The sequence below is a fragment of the Schistocerca serialis genome, chromosome 6 (genome assembly GCF_023864345.2).
Source record: "Schistocerca serialis cubense isolate TAMUIC-IGC-003099 chromosome 6, iqSchSeri2.2, whole genome shotgun sequence".
NCBI classification, from domain to species: Eukaryota; Metazoa; Arthropoda; class Insecta; order Orthoptera; family Acrididae; genus Schistocerca; species Schistocerca serialis.
Window position 1 is genome coordinate 115,440,338 of NC_064643.1, and position 25,297 is coordinate 115,465,634.

General features: G+C 43.6%; 1 protein-coding gene across 1 annotated transcript in view; it reads right to left on the minus strand.

The window, feature by feature from the left end:
- LOC126483882 (hillarin) overlaps positions 1–24,182 on the minus strand; it is a 553,379-nt gene extending 529,197 nt beyond the window's left edge. The window contains exon 1 of the mRNA XM_050107138.1: positions 23,450–24,182. Within this exon, the coding sequence (XP_049963095.1) occupies positions 23,450–24,028 (579 nt within the window). The 5' untranslated portion in view covers positions 24,029–24,182. The remainder of the gene's footprint in view (positions 1–23,449) is intronic.
- Between the last annotated feature and the right edge of the window lie 1,115 nt (positions 24,183–25,297).

Genomic DNA, 25,297 nt, shown 5'->3' on the forward strand with positions numbered 1-25,297 from the left:
AACTGAAAACAAAGTGGTCTTATAAGGGTTCCGTTTTTACCGATTGAAGCACGGAGCCCTAAAAATTAAAAAGAAAATCTGTTGTCACCGAGACCAAACAAATACCGAAAAATACCTGTTATTCAGAGCTAAAATATCGGTATCGGTTTTTTGCCAACGCTGGTGGGAGGCGGTGGTTGAGCGGCTGGTGGCGCCGCGCTGGAGCAGGCGGGCCGCAGCGCGGCGCGGCGCTGTCCGCCGTGTTCCGGGCTGCGGCAGGTTGTCGACCTCGGCGGCAGCGCCCGCTGCGTCTGCCTCAGCCTCGGCCTGTGCCTCTCCGCCGCCGGGGAATGAGGCCGCGTCTGCCGCCGGCACCTCCGCCTCTCTCAATGAGCGCTGACGCCGCTCGGCGCTTCTTTCCGTGAATGACGAAAGCTGCGGAATGCCGGCAAGGGGTGTCTCCAGCCTTTTGGGTCAAAGTGACACAGATGATGTGGGTCCAGTTGACTATATTGACACAGGGTACTGAGCCGTGCGTGGCTCGTGTTCGTGCCATATCTCATTTGACATCCTATTTTTACTGTACCACCACCTCGTTATGTTAATTTAAATTACTGGTGTCACTCAGTTGCCGCTTTGCCTGCCCGTGAGTGGCAGCAGCGGCGCTTATCGATGTAAGCCGTAGCGTATTATCTTTGTTGACTGCTATTTCTTCCCGGCTGTCAAGTGTTTGGGGTTAGTTCGGATCTGCCAGTGAATTGGGAAGCGCTAGCAGTGGAGTTCGGACCTGGCAGTGTTTGACTTAGGACGCGGCTGCAGTGAGGTCCGGACAGGCATGACTCTCCCGACGGTTGCCGATACATGTCACTTGAGCGCGGACCACCTTGGTTGGTCGTCGGTCTGTCGTCTTGTCGGATGACGTGTACGTTGGCAGGCGATCGCTTATGGGATGCCTGCGTGTGCCGACTCGTCCTTGTTATTGCACAGTCACTGCCGTTAGTATTGTCTCGTCCTTCGTGAAAGTGTTCGTGAAACTGTGTGTAGCTTGCTCAGTTATTTTAGTGCTGTCTCCGTGCTAGTGTGAATCAGCCAAGAAATCTCCTCGCGGCACAGTGAGCCGGGCCCGCTGGCGGTCTCTACGCAGTGTCGGAGTGTGTGGGAGCTGTTCCGATTGCTTCGCCGTTCGTGGCTCACCGACGCAGGACAAAGTTGAGTGGTGATTTAATTACCAAAGCGGTCTATTCACACTGTGCTCTTCGTTTTCGTGGTTGGCTGTTGGGGGCTATTCCCGTGAGCAACAGCGAGTTTTCGAGTTGGCGAAAGTTTGGCCACCATTCGGTGGAGTTTAACTGTATTTTGGTTATTTGAAGTCCAAGTGCATCAGCGGAATTTTCTGCGTTGTGGCCGTTAGCGTTCCGGTTACTTGCCCTAGCCGCTGACGTAAAATTCAGACAGTGTCCTTTCCTCACCGTGTTGTCGCTGTCCAGCTTATGCATGCTTGGTTGTCGGCGGCTACGCCTTTTACGTTTTAGCTTTGGAGTTCCTTGTGCACTGGTCAGGTGGAAAGAAAGTCGTCTTGTCGGTGGGTCTGTTGACTGTCTCGTGGTTGAGTTGTCAGCGGATCGGATGTAGTTGGGCCGACTACCTGTGTCCCCTAAGCGAACGGTAATATTTCAAGTGCGGACCGAGTCCCGGAAACTTCTGATCGCCGCTGGAAGTACTGCCTTTTCTTATTGGTGTTTGTGTATTTTAATGGATGACAGCCAATGGTTTGAATTTGTGTGCTTTTAGCTGGGTTTTAAGTAATGGGCCTCGAGCCTTTTAAAAATTAAGGAGGTTGTGCCCTTAAGCCATAACATAGTGTGACATATTCAGTCCACAGTTGAGCTCGGAAATTTGGGCTGTAATGTTTGGGCAACTAAATAAAGTTATATGTGTTCGAGTGTAACTGACAGTCACTCATTTTTGGTCCCTTTCCACAATTCCAACTACCTGTTCTGTCCTGGGGAGTTAACCAGGCGTCTCAGGTTCCAACGGGTGGAAATACCTATTTATTTTGTTGTGGACATACACGGAGTACACCGCATAACAGCAAAGTAGCTCATAGTAAATGCTCAAAGTGACGACCGCCAGTCTGTCATGCGTGGCAGCGGCGCATAAGTTCTGCTTCACTGTCTCAAGATTCCCTGGTGTCTGTTGTATCAAATACAGGCAGTTTGGATCCTAGTAAACATGTGTGCATCCGTTTCTGCGGGGGGTTTCATACACCGTCTTGACGTAACTCCAGAGAGAAAAGTTCAGAGGTGTGAGATCCGGCGATCGCGCTGGTCATGGGACAGAACCTGCAATTCCAATCCGACGATGAGGGTACATGTTGTTCAGGCGCTCGCGGATATTAACATCGAAGTGGGCTGGTGCACTGTCGTGCATCATTTCGCAGTCAACAAGGGGTGCAGTATCCAAGAGCTGTGGCAGCACATCTCGCAGGAACACCAGGTAACGGGGACCAGTCAAACAGGGAGGCAGCAAATAAATTTCTATTAGCTGATCCAGGTGGTCAAAGGGTGCTGGGGTATCACACACTGCCTGTTCCAGTGTGCAATAGACAGCCGGGATCCTTGCGAGAGAGCGGCAGAACTGCATACGCCGTTGCACTACATCTTGCTTTCAACAATTACTGTGAGCTATGTTGTTGTTATGCGGTCTACGCTGTGTATGTCCATAACACAATAAATATGCATTTCCGACCATTGGTTCCCTATCTCACTATAATCGTTTGTGGACCCAGTATCACCTGTTCCAGTTTTCCATGAAAGGTTTGAGACAACATGTATGGCTTCTCACTGAGAGCTCATCGGCATCTGGTCTTCTTTTTGGGGTTCACCAGACTTGTGACTAGTTTGATGCGGCCTTCTCCTGTACCCACATCTTCATCTCACGAGGCAGTTCTAGGACATCAGACTCCTATGGCAGTAGGTAACAATTCTAAAAAAACACTGTTAAAAATCGCCTTTGAAAAATATATTTGTGACCGCTGTTAACTACAAATAAACACTAAGACAAAAAAAGAGACGCATCGCAAAGGAGTTATGTGAATTGGTCATAAGCTGATGTTCATACAGATACCGACGGAAAATACAGAACTGGAAGCATATGGATGAATTTGTAACGCTGCAGAGCAATTTAACCGCACAGCTAGAAAGGATAGTAGGCAGGGGACATGTCGATACCAGGGCATATGTGAATTTCATTGCATGTCCTCAGCTGGACAGGAACTATGCCTCGCAGACAGACGCGTCAACACTGTACGCAGAAGTCAGCATTTTGAGAGGGGACGTGCGGTTAGGCTTAGAAGAGCGGATTAGAGTAATCGGCGAATCCCTCCACATTTCAGTACGAGCGATGGCACTATTCGACGATGTTGGCAGGATTGGGTCAACCGTGGGCGAACACAACGTAAAGGACCGTTAACACTTTGCCGTCCGCACGTCTCGTACAAATATATTCACTTGGCGCCGGCAGCGCTAATTCGGATTAGTTGGCTTGTCGCCGGTCGCTTGTCACCTTTCCTTTGATGAGAAGCTTCAAACACATTGACTTTTGCGCGCTTTAATTTTTCCGGAAATCCTCTATTTTGCCGTATCGTTCCACAAACTCGAATTTTCTTTTCAAGTAACTTCTCGGCAAGTTCTACACTGTTATAATAATTACCTTCGTAGAAGTGATGCCACTTTCCATAAGAAGGTTTCAATAGTTCCATCATTGTTTTTGCTAAAGGTTATCTAGCGCCGGAAATATCTTGAATGAGGAAATGTATCCCGTAGTCGAATCACACAGCATCCGAATGCCATATTTGGTAATTTTCGACAGATTGTAAACTTCAAAATATCGTTCCTTCATCAACTGAGATGTTTTGACTTAGATTAAACGTTTCTTTGAACTTTTTGGAAAAATAATCAATTGGGAATTGCACTTTGAAAAGCCCGTCGGCATTATCCGGTTTATTGTTTTTGTCGGAAAAATGTAAAAATGATAATATTTGTCTGAATCGGTTGCGGGACATCGTTTTGCGAAATATCGGTGTGTCTGTCAACGGATTCGTTGACCAGTAATCATCCATCCCTGCTTTTTTTACAATTCCCATAAGGATAGCAAGCCCAAACCATTTTCTAAGTTCGAATCACGTAACGTCGACAAATTTGGCATTTTTTTAATCCAGTTTCCTTCTATTGCAATTTTGACTGTAATACTTGTTGGTTTCGTTGCTAATATATTCAAATAGATCGTTTCCAACATATAATTCTACGATATCCTCGACGCTCCGTGTATCTTTGGGAAATATTTGTGGACCCAGAGATCCTTCAAATTTATTATTGGTCCTCAGTAAATCATAGTCTGTCTTCTTCATCTGATTTATCCGAATCAGTTGGCAACAGTAGCGTTCGCCGAATTCTTCTTGGACGTATTTCACGGTCTTCCGACGATTCTGCTTCACTTTCATTTTTTTGGTATCCAGTGTCTTCTTCCGAATCGGCCAAGTTGTCTGGAACGTCAGGCAAGACGTCCGCGCATTCATCGTAAGTAATCGTATCGTCTCTTTCGTCAGCCATGATGAAAGTGCACAAGTACTCATAAAAACACAAAAAAACTTGTTGACGTGTGTAACTTATTGTTACCTAAACAAAACACCAACAGAATGAAAAAGATACTAAAGTGCTGTCACCGGCCACTGAGCGATACTAGGCACATGACACCACTTTGGTGTCGGCGGCCGTTGACCGCTATTTCGCGCACGACACCACTGTGGTGTCGCCGGTCAGCAAAGTGTTAATAGGCGGCTCACATAAACAGGACTGAGACAACAGCACCCTCGCGGCAACTACCATTGACCTATACACATCAATATGCCAGTTTGCGATGATATCGGTCACAATCAGCCTCGTTGACTGGAGTAGAGTTATCTTTACCGATGAATCCTGCTTCGGACTGAGCCCCGATTGCTAGCGAGGATGTGTCTGGAGACGCCTCGCACAACGGTGCGATACCAGCCTGACTACCGCGTGTCATACGGTCCGACAAACACGACTGACGGTCTGGGGTGCCCATTTCATTTTATGGCAGGACCCCTTTGGATGCCATCCGCGGCACACTCAAAGCACCGCCGGCACATGGCGAGGGGTTCTACGGGTTATCTTCGCGCTTGCCAAACCGTCCCTTGGCGAGCAAGGTCCCTGGATCGCTCGGCAGTTGAGAACATTTAGAGCATTATGAGCAGGACCCTCCAACCAGCTCGGGATTTTGACCATCGAACGCGCCTATCGAACCGATTTGCACGGCATACGTCAGGGGGACATCTAACAACTCTGTCTGTCGAACAACAGCTTCCATAAGGGCCAGAGGTGGACCAACGCGTTTCTGACTAATCCAGTTTTCGAAGCTCTTGCTCTTGAATAAATTACCCAATTTTTCTGAAATAATAATCATGTGTGTGTCGTTACATGTGCATCGCATATATAGCGCTTTCGCATAATTCATTCGTGGCGGGTTTTGTTTTCCTTTTTTTGTACCTTCATCCCTATCAACATGGTAGAGTTTAAGCCAACTAATTTGTAAGTGGTTCGTTCGAATATCGGTGGTAGCAACTTATTTTGTTTAAATTCAGTATTTATCAAAGATATAAATGTTAATGAACAAACGTAGAAGCATAATTTTGAATAAAAACAACATCTTTTTGTTTTACTATTACAAATCACACGAAAATAAATTCAAACTTGGTATATGTGCCTTATTATGAAATGAAAATGTTACATACATCAGTACTGTTCAATTCCTAGAAATAGAAAGCATTTTATTTAAAGCCGCCTGGGTAAGTGCGCGCGTTAGCACGCCACTTTTGGGATTAGGGGAGTCGCGCTGGCCCTGGATTGAGTCCGTACGGTGTACAGACGGCGAGGATCGGTGTGCCGGCCAGCCTGGATGGAGTTTTCAGGCGGCTTCGCCACATCCGACCAGGTGAATACCGAGTTAATGCTCACGTTGCGCTTCGGCAACACAACAGGCAAACATTGTGGGAAGAAAAAAACAGCCCCACCCTTTCACATGCGATAACGCTGGACGCGAACTGTACACGAACTCCGGCCATCCTATACCACCAACACTACCAAATCCGAAAATTAAAGTGCCGATCCCATTAATATAAGGTGCAGACGCCAGAAAAAAGAAAAAGTGTTCCAGTGTATACTTGATGATTCACATTTTGTACCAAATTTTAATGTAATGAAACTTTATTGTTCCAGAAACGTTTTCATGTCTAAAACATCGATGATGTATATATGCTAACCGAAGAGACATACGAAAATTTGTACGACGGCTGGGTTTCGAACCCGAGTCTCCTGCTAACTAGGCAGATACGCTAACGATTCCGCCACCCTGGCACAGTGGCTTTGCACAACTGCGCGGACTACCCCAGCACGCTTCACTCTTCAACTGAAATTCCCATTCACGCCTCAGTCCATTGGTATTCATTCCAAACTCGAATAGCATGTATTGTGAATACTCGAATTTTCTCACGATTGGTAATTAAAAATAAAACGATACTATTTTTAATAAGACATTATTATTCAATGTTTGTTAATTAACATCCTCATTTGTTAATAAATATGGAATTTAAATAAAAGCAAAAAATGTGGTTTCGAACGAGATTTCAACCAACAACTTCAAGATTACTAGACTTTTAGGCTACGCACTCAGCTACTAGCAATTCTGTTAATTACCTATAGATATTTTGTAGCTAACACCTGTCACAAATCTAATTTTCAAATATGAACGAAAGATGTTTTGCGCTAACGGTTTCTCACGATTCTTTGAAGTTTTATTTTGGATGTTCCTTGTATGACCATCTGTAGTTCGCACTCCATGCGTCTACCTCTGTACGACTCAGCATAACTGCAGTTTTGAAGCTGTTTTCTTTTTTCAAGTATACATGTCACTCTCCCCCATAACCTTTTGCTTGTATTTTTTCTTAATTTTGAAGGATCCGTTTTACCCGAAATCTTTCTCTATTCATGAAGTTCGTGCAAAAGGTATTGAATAATAGTCTCTGACCGAAACTGGTTCCGCATTAACGCATAAATTAAACAGCAGATTACGGTCTTATACCACGTCATTTCTAAAACATTTAGAAAAACTTAAAACGCGAAATGTATCTATGGCGTACGCTTATTGTAAAACTAGAAAAACGGCGACAACCGGACAGCAAGTAATAAGACCACATGCTGTTTTAGAAATAATTTCACTCAGAAAACAGTCTACGCCTCTCCTAACTGGAAATCGCTAGCATTCTGCGCTCAGCTTTCATGTTCGTCCCGTAAATATTCTAAACGCAGAGTTACTATGAAAGCATTGCTTACATTTTACTACGAAATACATCGCGGACTCTGCAGCGGAACCATAACATTGTCAAGTACAGTAAAAGGCGTGTGAGACTTTCCGCATCGGAAAGCGTCGCATATCCTGCATTTCTTGCATATGCAAGACGCGACATAAGCTCCTACCCACTTCTCATAGTGTTGCAAGAATTCGCCAGGGCTTTCCACTAAGGAAGTTGATGTAAAATATGCCTTCCACCGCTGAATCACGTAACGGCCAGTAGAAAATCTTGTGGGATACGCAAATAAAGCAGCGCTTTCATCAGCTACTTTAACGTGTTTTATCAACATATTAACTGTGGCCATATTGTATAAGGAGTGCCTATAAATTTTGTTGATATGGACTGACGTTTTACACTTAACAAGATTTTGCTGAAAAATGAATGAAAGTTTCGAAAACGTCAAAAACGTTACATTAGAACATTCGTTGCCATGCCCCTCATCGACCAACGAATGCATTGCATAGCCTGAACGGAAAACAATAGCAAAATAATCTCGCTGTAAAGTAAACTCGGTAAGTAACTGAAACGTTACGTTGTTACCGGAACAGACAAATATAATTAACGACGCTTCGGCGCTTATAATGTACTTGACTTGCCATCTCATTAAAGGCAAGAAACAACTTCCGTATTCAGCGGGATGAAGTACCTATTGAGTTGAATCCGAAAGCTAGAATAGCTGTAACTAAAGCATGCACCTGAACTCAGTAGTTCTGGGGTTTTGAAATCGACAGAGAGCCGGAAGTATGCGTCCAATACTCATATATCCTATTACAAACTCTTGTTTCATGATTGGATCGCTATCGGTTTCAGTGAGACCTATAATTAAACTTCAGCACTGAGTAAAACTGCTCGTGAAACTTAATACAAGCCGGTCTAAATGGCTTCAGCATTTTGTAAACATATATCGGAATCGTTGTCCGAATTGGACAGACTTTTATTTCGTCAATATACTTCATTACATCGTACACGAGTTTGCAGAATGAAACTTTCAGAAGGGGGATGTATTATGTCAGGCACAACAGACAACTCGTTAGAAACTTTCAGCTAAAACATTTTTACTATTTTGCGCAAAGATAATAACCCGAAATATAATCTGGCCTGCAAATGGTAAACTCGCGGAAGAGATAGTCATTATCGGTTACTATCCCAGCTTGCCGACCACGATATTGCATATCATTAGTTCTCATGTTATACAACGTGATTCTTATTAACGTTTAAAAAATCTGCGAAGCCACGAAGACGACGCTAAGGCAAGTAATTTAACTTACGACATATGGGGCCGCGGACTTCGGTAAGTACCCCAAAAGTGTATGAGAAATGTTGAACGTGTGACGTCACCAGATAACGTATTTCGCCACGCGTGCAGCAGCTGAGCCTATCGGTCTGTCACGACTGATCATCCCAACACTAGTCAAGTATTCACGTCGGTGTGGCTCCGGACCCATGTGCGCGACTCTGCCGTATTGTGTGACAAGCAAAAATAAGTATACGCTTCCGAATTGCGTTGTTAGCAATAAATTACCGACGGTTTCCTTATTAAATAATGTGTGCAAACAAAAAACAAAAATGAGAAGGGACAAAAGAAAAGAAATACAAAATAAGAACAGTTTTTCCTTCGTCACACAGAAGACAGTACTTCTGTAACTTCCACGTTCACATCAGATTACATTTATGAAAGGTGTTCGAAATTTGCACAGTTTGCCCGAATGCAAGTATTGCATCACTCAATTATCCTTTCATGCCCAAGTGCAACAGCTTTGCTTACGACGAGGTATGTCATCTGGTGACGTCACATGTTTAACATTTCTCTTCTACTTTTGGGGTATTTTGAGACATTTGTGGCCCCATGTATTTTGTATTAGATTACTTGTCTTAGTGTCATATTCGTCGCTTCTGGGTTTTGTAAACGTTAATAAGAATCATCCTGTACAAGAACCATCGTGTCACGTGGCCTTTAGGACAGCACAAGCTTCACAGAAAGAGTGTGACACAAACAAACAGTAACGTCCACGCCATTAGGGAAATCACTTGGAACGTATCCGTCGAACGACAAAAAATTATCAAGAGCACAGCCAGAGTGCCTCGAAAGAACAAGAAACTAACACATTCGTGTCTAGACTGCTTGACTTAAAATGAAGTGGAAACTGCAAGTGATGTGCCAAAGCAAGTCAAGAAAGATAATTCCATGGAGAAAAGAGATTAACATGCAAGATCGAAATATAACTTGTGTAATGAGAAGAACAGCTTTCTTCACAAGTGTGTGCGCAATACATATTCTCGTTTCTTTATGAGTAACTTACTGTCTAAAGTCATTCTATCAACAGATTCTTTACCAAAGGTGAAAATGTAAGTAGTTAGTTTTAGCAGTAGGAAGATGCAGGACGAGAGTGAACAGAGGGAAGTTGATGTTATTGTCTAGGCAGTTCAGATGAGATACTGAAGGACACAGAGTGTTGCAGAGCCTCACCGACAAACTATGTGGGATGATAGTTCACATGCAGGCAGAGATCCATGAATCGGCTGGAAGAGAAGTAGCATGAAAAAGGTGAGACGCGAAACTGGCACTGCTCTAGGAAATTACAAGCTACTGTATTTTTAATACCGAATATGTTTCAATCGCAATTCAAAATTACTTTGTGTTCCGCGACGACGACATTATAGTAGTTTCCAAGTGTGGTGTTTCGTTGAGGAGAAACTATTTGCGAAAAGCACTGGCGCGAGTGTTCCTGCAGACATCGCGGTTCGGCACGAGACTTGGAGAAAGGGCTGCTCGCCCGTCCTGGCGTCGAAGTCTCCGGCTTGAGTAACTGTGTATATTATAGCGGCTGACGTAACCACTCAAAAGTTCACCGCCGCAACACAGTTGGAGACGTCGGCACCGAGCGGCTGCTGCCTGGACGCTGAATGGGGTATAATGCATCTAATGCGGGCGGAAGAAAGATATCTGGCAGATAAGGTGGTAGCAGTATAGATGCAGATCATAGTTTCGGTCTCTTGTCAGAGCATTCTGAGACTGACTGCTCAAGAAATGCCTATTCTTTAGTAAGCATATTATAAAATAATAATAATAAAAATAATGCATAGAGAAAAAGCAATGCACTTTACACACGATTGTTTCCACATGTATTCTGTCTAAGACGCGGAATGCTGGCCCCGATAGTAAGAATTATGATATCTCAGTTAACCTACATATTTTACACAAGCTCCGGTGAAAGAGATAAGCGCCTATATTTCGAAAGTCGCAAATTCATATTTTATTGTGGTGGCGCTAGACATGTAAATAGCCGGTTCGAATTCCGGCGAAGGAATAAATTTTCGTCACTATTATTTAGTACTGCGAACGGCTGAAAGCAAGGGGAAACTACAGCCGTAATTTTTCCCGAGGGCATGCAGCTTTACTGTATGGTTGACAATATTATAGAAATGGAAGAGAATGTAGGTGAAGAGGAAATGGGAGATACGATACTGCGTGAAGAGTCTGACAGAGCACTGAAAGACCTGAGTCGAAACAAGGCCCCGGGAGTAGACAACATTCCATTAGAACTACTGACGGCCTTGGGAGAGCCAGTCCTGACAAAACTCTACCATCTGGTGAGAAAGGTGTATGAGACAGGCGAAGTACCCTCAGACTTCAAGAAGAATATAATAATTCCAATCCCAAAGAAAGCAGGTGTTGACAGATGTGAAAATTACCGAACTATTAGTTTAATAAGTCACAGCTGCAAAATACAAAAACGAATTCTTTACAGACGAATGGAAAAACTAGTAGAAGCCGACATCGGGGAAGATCAGTTTGGATTCCGTAGAAATATTGGAACACGTGAGGCAATACTGACCTTACGACTTATCTTAGAAGAAAGATTAAGGAAAGGCAAACCTACATTTCTAGCATTTGTAGACTTAGAGAAAGCTTTTGACAATGTTGACTGGAACACTCTCATTCAAATTTTAAAGGTGGCAGGGGTAAAATACAGGGAGCGAAAGGCTATTTACAATTTGTACAGAAACCAGATGGCAGTTATAAGAGTCGAGGGGCATGAAAGGGAAGCAGTGGTTGGGAAGGGAGTGAGACAGGGTTGTAGCCTCTCCCCAATGTTATTGAGCAAGCAGTAAAGGAAACAAAAGAAAAATTCGGAGTAGGTATTAAAATCCATGGAGAAGAAAAAAAACTTTGAGGTTTGCCGATGACATTGTAATTCTGTCAGAGACAGCAAAGGACTTGGACGATCAGTTGAACGGAATGGACAGTGTCTTGAAAGGAGGATATAAGAAGAACATCAACAAAAGCAAAACGAAGATAATGGAATGTAGTCGAAATAAGTCGGGTGATGCTGAGGGAATTAGATTAGTAAATGAGACACTTAAAGTAGTAAAGGAGTTTTGCTATTTGGGGAGCAAAATGACTGATGATGGTCGAAGTAGAGAAGATATAAAATGTAGACTGGCAATGGCAAGGAAAGCGTTTCTGAAGAAGAGAAATTTGTTAACATCGAGTATAGATTTAAGTGTCAGGAAGTCGTTTCTGAAAGTATTTGTATGGAGTGTAGCCATGTATGGAAGTGAAACATGGACGATAAATAGTTTGGACAGGAAGAGAATAGAAGCTTTCGAAATGTGTTGCTACAGAAGAATGCTGAAGATTAGATGGGTAGATCACATAACTAATGAGGAGGTGGTGGTGGTGGTTAGTGTTTAACGTCCCGTCGACAACGAGGTCATTAGAGACGGAGCGCAAGCTCGGGTTAGGGAAGGATTGGGAAGGAAATCGGCCGTGCCCTTTCAAAGGAACCATCCCGGCATTTGCCTGAAACGATTTAGGGAAATCACGGAAAACCTAAATCAGGATGGCCGGAGACGGGATTGAACCGTCGTCAATGGGGAGGTATTGAATAGAATTGGGGAGGAGTCTGTGGCACAACTTGACGAGAAGAAGAGACCGGTTGGTAGGACATGTTATGAGGCATCAAGGGATCACAAATTTAGCATTGGAGGGCAGCGTGGAGGGTAAAAATCGTAGAGGGAGACCAAGAGATGAATACACCATGCGGATTCAGAAGGATGTAGGTTGCAGTAGGTACTGGGAGATGAAGAATCTTGTACAGGATAGGGTAGCATGGAGAGCTGCATCAAACCAGTCTCAGGACTGAAGACAACAACAACAACAACATTATTTAGTTGACACAAGAGGAAAAGGCACAGCTCCTAATCGTCAAACCGAACGCCAACATCGTACTTAACTCTCTGCCGTGTCTGTGGAGCATGCGCATGTGAATATGCCTCTAACGATGCGTTGTTTAAGTAGCAATACTTTTAAAATCACTATACTGACTTTTAGTTGTCCAACTATTTGCCCAATAACTTAATTACATTATTATATATTTTATTCACAACTTTCAGAGCATATTTACAGAATCTCTTTACGTTGTTGGTTACCGGAGGTATTACTCATTACGGCTGGAGGAGATGGCAAGCTCTGCTGTAAATGATGATGTGTGGAGTGGGGTGGTAGTAATACTAAACACTGCAATTGGTACTTTAATTTTTGTGAATACAAAAACGTATTGACCATATTCTCCCTGCTGTCAGCAGCTTCTTATAGGGTTCATGTACTTTGCTGTACTGTCAAAATTTCTAACACTACCATTTTTGTCTCCTACTGTGCGCATGTAACTGAGGCTTTTTTACAATATGAAATAACGGTGTTTCTATTATTATTATTATTATTATTATTACTAAACAAGATTCGTCACAATGTAAGAAGTATACATGGGTTTTTGTTAATGTTTGCAGTGAAATGTTTCGTGAAAACAGCCCGGAATATGCTAAAAGGTAGTATTCGATCGATGTAGTTCAATTTCAGCCCTGTTAATCGCTGTTTACTTGTGCGTTATGCTGGGTGCCTTAGCCATTACTTATAGTTCATCGCTCGGCTGTGAGTGGAAAACTATCACTCCAAACAACTATGGCATGAGTCACATCGTATACTTCTTCTCGACGGCTTTCGAGCGCTAATTCAAGTGCCACAACGTCCTTCAAAAATAAATCATAGTTCCTTTAGTATGTCTGTAAATAAAAGAGCTACGAGCGCTAACCACATTGCTTCATACTTGCCATTTGAGAACTGTAAGTTGTATGAGAAACTGGTTCTTTGACTTTGACAGTATAAGACAATTAGGAATTCCTACGTCCCTAAAAATATTTAAGCTTCGAGGACATAAGGCGCAACAAATGGCCGCATACAAGCTGGAGACAGAACTGTAATAAACCGGACACGTTTCAAAAACTGATGTACAGACGTATACCTGAAATAGTAAGTTATATATGTCGACAACAAGTATTTGTCAGGTTAGCATAAGAACTAAAGATGTTCTTCAGAAAAAATAGTATAAAGCCTTATGTGGAAAGCCTTTTCCATTTCTCGAAATAATTCGACACCAATCAGAGGTAAGCAAGCAAGTAGCATACCAAACGAAAATGGGAATACGTTAATAAATTCAAGGCATTACTCGGGTCGCACAATCACCAGCACGCTAAAAATCGATCGACTAGATTAAAGAAACAATGAGGTTCATGTTGTGTAGCCTATGAGGGTCGATGCTAATATGATGCGGGAAGGTGCAACGACCTGGCGAACGAGTGAAACGGACGGCCTTCGAGCCATGGACGACGCTGACACCTTGTTCATCCGCGCTTTCTACAAAGGGACTACTTTTTTCGTGTTCATGGGTCTGTAAGTGGTTTGTACCTACACAGTGTTTTTTTTTAATTGTTAACTTCAGTGTCCTACATCTAGATCTCACATCACCAAAATCAATCTCCTCTCTCTCTTTCTCTCTCTCTCTCTCTCTCTCGCTCTCGCTCTCTACAGAGACAGACTGGCTGTAAAACTGTGACACTTTTTGAAACGCAGAAATTCGTTCTACGTACAAGATCAGAGTCAAAAGCAAAAAGAAAAACTCGAAGTTCATTCTTTTACTTGTGCCCTGACTTGTAATTTTGTGGTACATCTACCACTATTTGCGCAAAGATAGTCTTAAAAGAGGTCTGAAATACTACACTGGGCATGACAAGTTCAGGAACCGCAACGCGGATTCGAGCTGTGTTTACGTGCTACGTAAGTCCTATAGTGAAAATGAAGTTCGCTTAAAGAAGGCGGTGCATCTGAAAGATGGAAAAACGGATTTATTTACAACTGTATTACATTCTATAATTTTTCCTGACTACATTTATATGTACTTTATTGTGTTCGGGACGAAAAATAACTGTATACTAAATTTTAGTTACGGCCGTGTACGTGGCCACACCCCATTATTTAAATTACAGAAAACCACTAGTTTTTTGAAAAACTGGAAAAGTTTAGCTTCCAGCGATTTAGCTTGGGGTAACACTGCTAGTTTCCAACATTTGTAAATAATCAACTCTGCCCCTGTTTATTTTCGCTCTGGTGAAGTGTTTAGTTTACGTCTTACTGAATGTTTGTTGGTTAAGTACCATCGATTTTTGTCAGTGTAGACAGTCATTAGTGTGCAACAAATATTAACAATGCTACAAGTCAATAAATTCTATAACAGAGAGTTCAAGGGTAACTACTTGACAGGTAAAGGGAATTCATACTACTGAGAGTAGCCAATGCGTCAGTTCTTTAGGGAAGAAAGTCTCACACGACTCGCCCCCCGATGATTTAGATTTTTGTGTTAACAGTGATGCTGTTTGTCATGGATGCTAAACCCTTCCTACTAGTTTGTTTATCAGTTATTTTGACGCAATCTATACCACCATATTACTTGTATTTCTTCACTGTCTTTATGAAAGAAGATGCTTCAATAATCGGTAATTGATTACGAAATTATATCACAATACCCTCGGAATTTTACACATAATGATGTATTAAGTGTAGAATTCTATTCCTACGCAGATGTAATTTTTTTAAATCATTTATATATTTATTTATGTAAAATTTGTCTCCCTAGTACCTTCATGCACCAAAAATAATAGCCATTTCTTCTGAAGTATGTAGACATAATTAATATACATTCGCCAAGGAAGCAATAGGAATGCCAAGAGGAAGCTTGAAGATGAAGAAATGCAGCAGGATGTAGACTACGCTTCAATAATGTTCTGAGACACAATTTAATATGACTCAAACCTCAATTTTCAATTTCCTGCAAGTCGTACTTTTCAGAATTTACGTACACATATCTCCTTAAGTTTGTAAAGCATTTTTCTTAATATAAATTTCAGCTGTCTATACCTGTCTAGTAGGTGTAAACTTTACTGTAAGTTAAACTAAATTGTAGAGAAACAAAATCCGTTATATGATAAGAATTAAAATATGAGATACAATAATTTTTGTTCTGGTTAATATAGTTAATGTGCGGAATTAAGGGCAAGCATCTGAGACAATATATCATACATATCTGGTAAAAATCTGGTTTCCTTCACATGCCCATTCAGGGATTTACTGTTACCTGAATTTGAAGAAATATTTTAGCAAATCTTGTGCAGCCCTTTCTTAACTATTATTTTTTATAAACATTAATACATTCTAAATAGTTAAAAATACTTGCTAGTGGTTTAGAAAGTGCTCTACATTAACTGTGTTAAATTACAAAACTGTAAAACATTTGTAAAAGAAGTAGTCTCTGAAAGAAAGAGGTGCCGACGTGCACATAATATCGAGAAGAAAAAGTACCCTGTGTCCTTAAGGTTCTTAATATGAATTGAGATCTATTCTCTGACTACTCTATTTCTAAGACGTCAGCTTGGCAAGAATTACAGTTTAGACATTATGCCAAACAGCAGTAAATTCTTTAGACCTTGTGACATATAGCAGTAAATTTCTTCGTTGCCCTTTCAGACAAGTATTTTTTTTACATAGTATGCGAAAGTATTCGATTCATTATACCGGGATATTTAAAATAAATGCCTAAACGTAATCTGCGTGGGGCTTGGAGTCCAAGTGCGTATGTGTCGGACTATGAGCCCTGAGGTTCTGGGTTCCTATGATTTTATTTCTTCTTTCGCTCATCGCTTCTTTCAACTGTGTTAACGTTTTTACCAGTGATAAATGTCCACTGTGTAGTTGGACAGGTCAGACATATCAATGCGACTGACTAGTAATGTTCAGTGACGTTTGTTTCGGGTCGAGAACGTCTTTAATCAGACCAACTGCTTCTATACAACATAATTGTCACTGGCTGCTTAAAAGGACACGCTGACTACAAACTCAGTAAGCCATATTCATTGTGCTTCCATTGTGTCAAAGAGGAAATCATCATTTGTCTGGAACTATACGTGTCTGGAGAATAATGTGACAATATCCCTCCATCGCTTACCGCAATGCGTCAGCTGTTAATCAGTTTCAAATAACATGAATTGCCTTTTAAACCATCTGTGTACTGCGTAGTATGTATCTGTTTTGAGTAGCGTCACCTGTACTTAATACTGAATAAAAGTTCATTTTCGGACATTAAATTATGTGCAAAAGAAAGCTAGTATCTCGTCTCGGCTGCCAAGATAGACGTGGAAAAGAGACTTTCGCAGTTGGTAATTAATACCCATATACGACGCAATATTTTTGGGCGGGTAGTTGACAACGACACTAATGCATTTTATAATCGTGTCTAGCGCCAGATAAGTGCCCTGGGAAACGAATAACCTCTGATAGCGTCTGGCGGGGCATTGAGGTCAGCACTTGTTTTCCGATGAGTTAGCGTCGGCACGATACAGGCTAAAGTTTCTGCCACGCTCGAGTACGCGCAAATGACCCACTCCTATCCCGTGAAAGATACCATAGGTATCAGTTAAACAGCCTATTACCGCTACGCCGTTTATAAATTCACCTGCGATAAGCCATGCAATGTTTTATAGTGAAGTTTCTGGAATGGGTATGCCGACATTGGACTGTCTCTATTGCTGTTTCGCGTAAAAAATAGTACATAGAAAAGGTCATGTAATAGCAGAAGGTGGTAAGGCGTTTTCTGAATCTGGAGGAAGGGCGGAATAATGGGGAATAACGTTCCGTCGAGGACGAGGTCATTATAGACGCCACAATTTGTGTTGGACGGGAATGTGCAAGAAAATCGGCCCGTCCTTTCCAAAGGAACCATTCTGGCATTCGCTTTAAGCTGTTAAGGAACACTTTGAAAACCTGATCTCGTATGTGCATTAGCAGCTTCGCCTTTTTACTTATGTCGAGTCTCAATAAAATTGTTTTGGGCATTAGATGTCATTCTATAAAATAATAGTTAAATGCAAAAACCACCGTTTTAAGGGATTTGCAGCTGCCTTTTCAGTGACGAGGCCTAATTATCAAAACGATTTTATTCAATATTGGCGGAGGAAATATACCGTGCTACATCTTTCCTCTGGATTCCAAGTAACGCCGTTATGTTTTTATTCAACTCCCTGGTTTATCATGTAAGAATGGCTTTCAAAACAATGCGCAGTTTATGAAATACTGACCTATTGCTGTGTTAGCGACTGCAATTGAAACGTGGAATGTCTTGTCAAGGTAGCCTAGCGTCATACCACCTGTAGTAACAGGTTAGACTACTTACAGATTCCAGAATATGTTCCTTGAGTCGTCTAGTGACACCAAACGTTAGTTTTGCAGAAACGATACTCTGTTTCAGGTCAGTGTCGAAGAAAGTTTTGATTTTTTCTTCCACAAGAGTAAAAACAAGATACCACGCGATTTTACCTACACTCCCACGGACGTGGTTATTACGAAGTCTAATGACAAAAAAGTAACTCTTCGCAGACAATATTTTGTGGGAGAAAGTAAGTACACTTGTTTCTCTACAAGCCATATACGAGTTTGCTTACTTAAGACGACAATTTAAAATCATGTGGGAGCAGGAATGTTGGAGATATGACGTGCAACATAAGGGATATTATGCCACAGGGGTTTAACATGCGAGACTTTCAAAAATCGCGCAGCGTTGCATTTAAAATCTCGCCGTGGCTGTGCGGTTCTAGGCGCTACAGTCTGGAACCGCGTGACCGCTACGGTCGCAGGTGAGAATCCTGCCGCGGACATGGATGTGTGTGATGTCCTAAGGTTGGTTAGGTTTAAATAGTTCTAAGTTCTAGGGGACTGATTACCACAGATGTTAAGTCCCATAGTGCTCAGAGCCATTTAAAACATTTTGAAAATCTCGGCGCAGCGCACGGCTTCATATAACGAGCCCTCTGTAGAGTGAAGAGCTTTGTGTGTGGCCTTTCCCATTCAGCTTCATAGTCACAGTCTATGATGCAAGCGCCGGATTTCATACACACTTCGTTCTATTCCACACTGATGAAAACTCTCAACGCATCTCTCATCTCCATGTCATAACTACGTATATAACACCATAATACACAAGTAGGTAGATTATGTTGAGAACTAACTGCAGTACGATCTTACAGAGACAACATTACCGTATTACATGGCTCATTTCTGAGTAAACGGCGATTTATACACAGCAGGAGCGAGAACTAAATAGATACTGTAGAAACATATAATATTTAGTAAATCTTTAGTGAATTATATTAACATCAAAACATTTGTAGGACAGTATTCCATAAGCATCTGACTTGTGTAAAAATTGTCGGGCTTTTAGTGACATATCGTCAACATCAAACGTTAGTTTTGTGGTTACATTAAGGATCTCAAAATTTCTCTTTCCTTCTTTTCTGTGGTCGTCCTCTACTTCATTTTTCTATGGATTTGTAATATAATATTATTTTTGACAGCCTATTAACGCCACTTCTCTTACAACACGATCTAGCCATTTTATGTGATCTAGTTAAATTTTTCCGTGCTACTCTTTACATCTTCCCTTTTCATTCCTTTAGCACATCTTCAAATACATTATCGTTTTAGTTATGGATGGCCGAATTGAGCTTTAAACTCATTTGCTCCCCAATGCGAATCCATCTCTCTCTACACTGCAGCTGTCGTCAGTGATATGCTGGCTGTCACAGAAGATGGCATAGTAATACGCAGTTTATATAATGCGTGATTAAATAGACCATGGACGACGTCGCGCCGATAATAAACACCATACATCTGCTGAGAGGGAGAAGAAATAAGTTTGCTCACAAAACATATCAACGTAGATATGGCGAGCGGGGAAAGGAACATTAAGTTCCCTGTGGGGGAAACTCGGATCCGACACTGCACAACGCCCATTGGTTACTACGTATCCTTAAGCACTTGGTGAAAGTTTGCTTAAGCTTCTGTAGAGCAATATTGCGCAAGCGTTTTAAACCCTGCACCTGCAGGTTCAACGACTATTTTTGCACTTACACTGGAGTGACAAAAGTCATGGGATCATGATATGTACACATACACATGTGGTAATATGGCGTACAAAAGGCAGAAAATGTCAGTGCATCGGCGGAGCTGTCATTTGGGCTCAGGTGATTCATGTGAAAATGTTTTCCACGTCATTGTGACCCCACGACGGGAATTAACAGACTTCGAACGAGGAATGGTAGTTGGAGCTAGACTTACGGGACATGCCTTTTTGGAAATCGTTAGGGAATTCAATATTCAGAGATCCACAGTGTCAAAAGTGTGCCGAGAGTACCAAATTTCAGGCATTACCTCTCACCACAGTCGACGCAGGGGCCGACGGCCTTCACTTAACGACCGAAAGAAGTAGCGTTTGCGTCTGAATTGTCTGTGCTAACAGACAAGCAACGCTGTGTGAAATAACCACAGAAATCAATGTGGGACGTACGACGAACGTATCCGTTAGGACAGCGCGGCGAAATTTGGCGTCAGTTGACTATGTCAGCAAACGACCCACGTGAGTGCCTTTGCTAACAGCACATCACCCGCAGCGTCTCTCCTGGTCCCCTTGACCATATCGGTTGGACCGTAGATGGCTGGAAAACCGTGGCCTGATCGGATGAGGCCAGATTTGAGTTAGTGAGAACTGATGGAAGGGTTCGACTGTGGTGCAGACCTCTCGAAGCCATGGGCCCAGGTTGTCAGCAAGGCACCCTGCAAGATGGTGGTGTCTCTGTAATGAATTGGGCTGTGTTTACAGGAATTGGGCTGGGTCTTCTGGCGCCACTGAACCGATCGTAGACTGGAATTGGATATGTTCGGCTACTTGGAGACCATTTGCAGCCATTCATGGCCTTTACATGTTCATAAACAACGATGTCATCACACCGACTCACAGTTGTTCGTGATTGGTTTGAAGAACATTCTGGACAATTCGAGGGACTGATTTGGCAACCCAGATCGTCCGAAATGAATCCCATCGAACATTTATGGGACATGATCGAGAGATCAGTTCGTGCACAACATCCTGCACTAGCAACAATTTCGTAGTTATGGGTTGCTATAGAGGTAGCATGGCTCAATATTTCTGTATGGGACTTGCAACGACTTGTTGAGTTGGTGCGGCGACGTAAGGTTGAAACGCAGACATCAGTGTACATTACAGGTGCAGACAGTTTATATCGGTCTGGACAAGGTGAGCAGTTTCATGAGCTGTTTCACCAAAACAACACCAATACTGGCTGCTGCTCTTCGTGAATGTTGTTGTTGTTGTTGTGGTCTTCAGTCCAGAGACTGGCTTGATGCAGCTCTCCATGCTACTCTATCCTGTGCAAGGTTCTTCATCTCCCAGTACCTACTGCAACCTACATCCTTCTGAATCTCTTTAGTGTATTCATCTCTTCGTCTCTACGATTTTTACCCTCCACACTGCCCTCCAATACTAAATTGGCGATCCCTTGATGCCTCAGAATATGCTCTACCAACCAATCCATTCTTCTAGTCAAGTTGTGCCACAAATTTCTCTTCTCTCCAATTCTATTCAATTCCTCCTCATTAGTTATGTGATCTACCAATCTAATCTTCAGCATTGCTCTGTGGCACCACATTTCGAAAGCTTCAGGAATGTCGATGCATTAATGGTATGTGGAGAGGTCCTCTTTCCACATCGGGTTTGTAGGAGATGAATCGCTCACGGCCAACTGCGCCACAAATTGATGAAGAGGTTACTGTTGTCATGGCTGAAAATGTTGGACTATGGAAACCTTGATGCAGTGGACGAACTGTCACGAATTCATGAAGGTCGTTGCTGTATTGCAGTCTAGACCGCATATGGATAATCGGGATGTTGCTTTATAACGAACTCGTTCTCTATTTAAATTGTTACTTGAGTAATGAACACCTCACTTCATCCTACTGAGGAATATGAAACAGCTGATTCACAGACACCATTCGCATGTGACAACTGACACTAAAAAAACAAATATTTGATTGTTCTAGCAAAAAACCATTTCTGACCATACATGGGAACAGTGCTACGAATTTCGATTTTAGCGTTCCGCGACTAGCGTTGCATACAGTTGTGATGGGTAAATGTTTGGTAGTCTATGTATGATAAGCGTAAATAAGATACATCAAAACACTCGCCGGAAAATCGTTCATAATCTAATATGTTGTTGTTGGGTTGTCCTTCAGTTCGAAGACTGGCCTGATGCAGCTCTCCATGCTACTCTATCCCGTGCGAGCCTATTCATCTCTGAATAACTACTGCAACTTCCATCGTTTTATATCTGCTTAATGTATGCATCACTTGGTCTCCCTCCACGATTTTTACCCCCCGCACTAAACTGGTGACCTCTTGATGTCGCGAATGCGTCCCATCAACCGATCTCTTCTTTTGGTCAAGTTGTGCGACAAGTTTGTTGTCTGCCAATTCTATTCAATACCTTCTCATTAGTTATATCAGCTACCTATCTATGCCTCAACATTCTTCTGTGACTCCACAGTCTATTCTCTTTTTGTCTCAGCTGTTTGTTGTCCATGTTTCACTTCCATACATGGCTACAGTCCTGACAAATACCACCAGAAAAGACTTGCTAACACTTAAAGCTACATTCGATGTTAACATATTTCTCTTGTTTGGAAATAATGTCATTGGCATTGTAAGTCTGCATTTTGTATCCTCTTTACTCCGGCCATCGTTAGTTATTTTGCTGTCCAAATAGCAGAAATCATTTATTACTTTCGCTTGCTGATACAGGTTTTCTGAATTTAGCTTCCATTTTTAATTTTACGGCAAAGTGTGTTTGGATATGGCGGGAATGTATTCATTAGGCTGCGCTACAGGTCGGTATGTTAACGCAGCCTCTGTTTGGGCTTCACATACGTTGGTTTCGTCAAGTCACAACCATACAACCGAGTAAACTAACCTAGACCACATCAGTGTTTCACCACAGCCAAAAATCAGGGGGGGCTAATGTCAAACACCAGCCACGCTATGTGGGGGCCAGTGACCCTTTTGAGGGGTGGCTACTGACCAGGTAGTAGTCAATGGTCTTTTCGCGGTGCTTGGCGTAAGTGTGTTTAGATATGGCGGGAATGTTAACATTAGACGGCGCTACAGGTCAGTGTGTTAACACAGCCTCTGTTTGGGCTTCACATACGTTGGTTTCGTCAAGTCACAAGCATACTACCGGATAAACTAGACCACGGACTACGCTTCACATCAATGTTTCACCACAGCCAAAAATCAGGGGGGGCTGATGCCAGACACCAGCCACGTGATGTCGGGGACAGTGACCCTTCTGAGGGGTGGCTACTCATCACAGTAGGCTGTGCTACAGGTCAGTATGTTAACACAGCCTCTGTTTGGGCTTCACATTCGTTGGTTTCGTCAAGTCACAAGCATACTACCGGGTAAACTAGACCACGGACTACGCTTCACATCAGTGTTTCACCACAGCCAAAAATCAGGGGGGGCTGATGCCAGACACCAGCCACGCGATGTCGGGGACAGTGACCCTTCTGAGGGGTGGCTACTCATCACAGTAGGCTGTGCTACAGGTCAGTATGTTAACACAGCCTCTGTTTGGGCTTCACATTCGTTGGTTTCGTCAAGTCACAAGCATACTACCGGGTAAACTAGACCACGGACTACGCTTCACATCAGTGTTTCACCACAGCCAAAAATCAGGGGGGGCTGATGCCAGACACCAGCCACGCGATGTCGGGGACAGTGACCCTTCTGAGGGGTGGCTACTCACCAGGTAGTAGTCGATGGGCTTTTCGCGGTGCTTGGAGTAGGCGCGCTGCAGCTCGGTGGCCTTGAGCGCGTGCGCGATGTGCAGCGCGCTGGCGTCGAACCGGCCGTACTGGTAGCCGGAGCCGGGCGGGTCGTGGTGCGCGGGCGACGCGCGCCCGCCGAAGCCCGCCGACGGCCCGTGGCCGTGGCCGTGGCCGGCGCCCTGGTGGCCGTTCAGGTACGGCCGGATGCTGAGCGCGTCCGCGTCGAACGTGCCGCCGCGCCCGCCGCCGCGGATCTGCTCGTTCACGAACGTGGACGACTTGGGCACGTTGAGAGCCGAGCGGATGCCGACCGCCGAGCCGTCCAGGTGGCCCGGGCCGATCTTGGGCACGTGGCTGCTGCAGTACACCTCCTTGTCCTCCTGCCGGTGCTGGTTGTTGTAGTACGTCTTGAGCGTCAGCTTGGTGCCGCACGCCGCGCACTTGAAGCAGCCGCTGTGGAAGAAGGTGAAGTCCTTCAGCGGGCCCACGCGGTCCACCTGGTACACGGTCTGGCCGCAGCGCAGGCACGTGCTCTCGTAGAAGTTCATGCGGTACATGGCGGCGTCGCGGGATCGCACACTCACACGGGGGTTCGCGCGGAAGAGACGGATCGCTCCTACTGCTGCTGGTAGCGGTCGAGTCGCGACTCGGTCAAGCGCAGGCTCTACCTGCCCCGGCGGCGGCCATGTTGACACTACACGTCAGTGCGCGGGCCACCTCCGCACCTGCTGTGCTACCTGCGACGGTGCTGCGCTCTGCGGGCGCGCCGCCGAGGCTGCGGCGGCAGGCAGCGCTACCTGCTGGTGGACATTGGAAGGTCGCGCCTCGCCTCGCCTCGCACTGCCTTACCGCTCCTTCTAGAGTAGTTATCCCCACTACCTCTCGGCGAATACATCTACACCCATACCTACAAGGGGTGTCTCTCGGTTCGAACAGGGATTTGTATATTAACAGACTCAGCTCACATTTCTAATCACGCCCGCGATGGTGTGTGGTTGTGTTGCTTTCGGTTTGTACTCGATGGCGCTTTCAGTCTTGGAGGAGGATTAACCTCAGCAAGCAATTGATGTCTTCGGTATAATTGTGTCGATAGTGTCACACATGTAAGACAAAACGTCCCTCCACCACCCCCCCCCCCACCCTCTTATGGGTCCTCCTCCTCCAACGGCTGCTTTCCGCCCTTATCCCCCCTTCGTTTTTCCTCTCCTTCCCCCCTTTTTAGTTTCCCTTCATCTCTCCAGGTTCCCCCCACCCGCCCTCGGCTGTGGTATGTCATATTTGCCAACTTTTTAGTGCAGTGTTCACGTGAATGTTCAGTGTTGTTCGTCTTTCCAAAGTGTTGCGAACAGAAAACATGCTATCGCTGGGTGTGAATTTTATGTCTCTCGCGAACAGAAACCAAAAACTGTCGCCGTGTTTTTCAGTTGTCTGTCTATTATTTTTTCCTGTCTGCATCGTATGTATTTTATTAGCATCATCATCCCTTTGTTTCTATGTTTTCAGTTCCACGATTTTTTTCCCCCGTGTTCCCATCTAAGTCTCCGATTTTATCGCCTGTTTTTATTGTTTATCATCTTCCTCTTTTTAAAATAAATTCTGTAGGCTGAAGAGCGCCATACTAAGCTGCTCGAAACTCAATAAAAAAACGTTAATGTCGGGAACGTTTTAAATAACGTAGCATCCAAGCTGAGAATGAATTACCGAACGGCAGGCAGTGTAGGACAGGATGATTACACTTTCGCAGTGTTTCTGGTGAATCTGGTTACTCAGAAATACTAGGTTACATTGTACAGTACAGTGGACGAAGAAAACGACTTTATAGATGA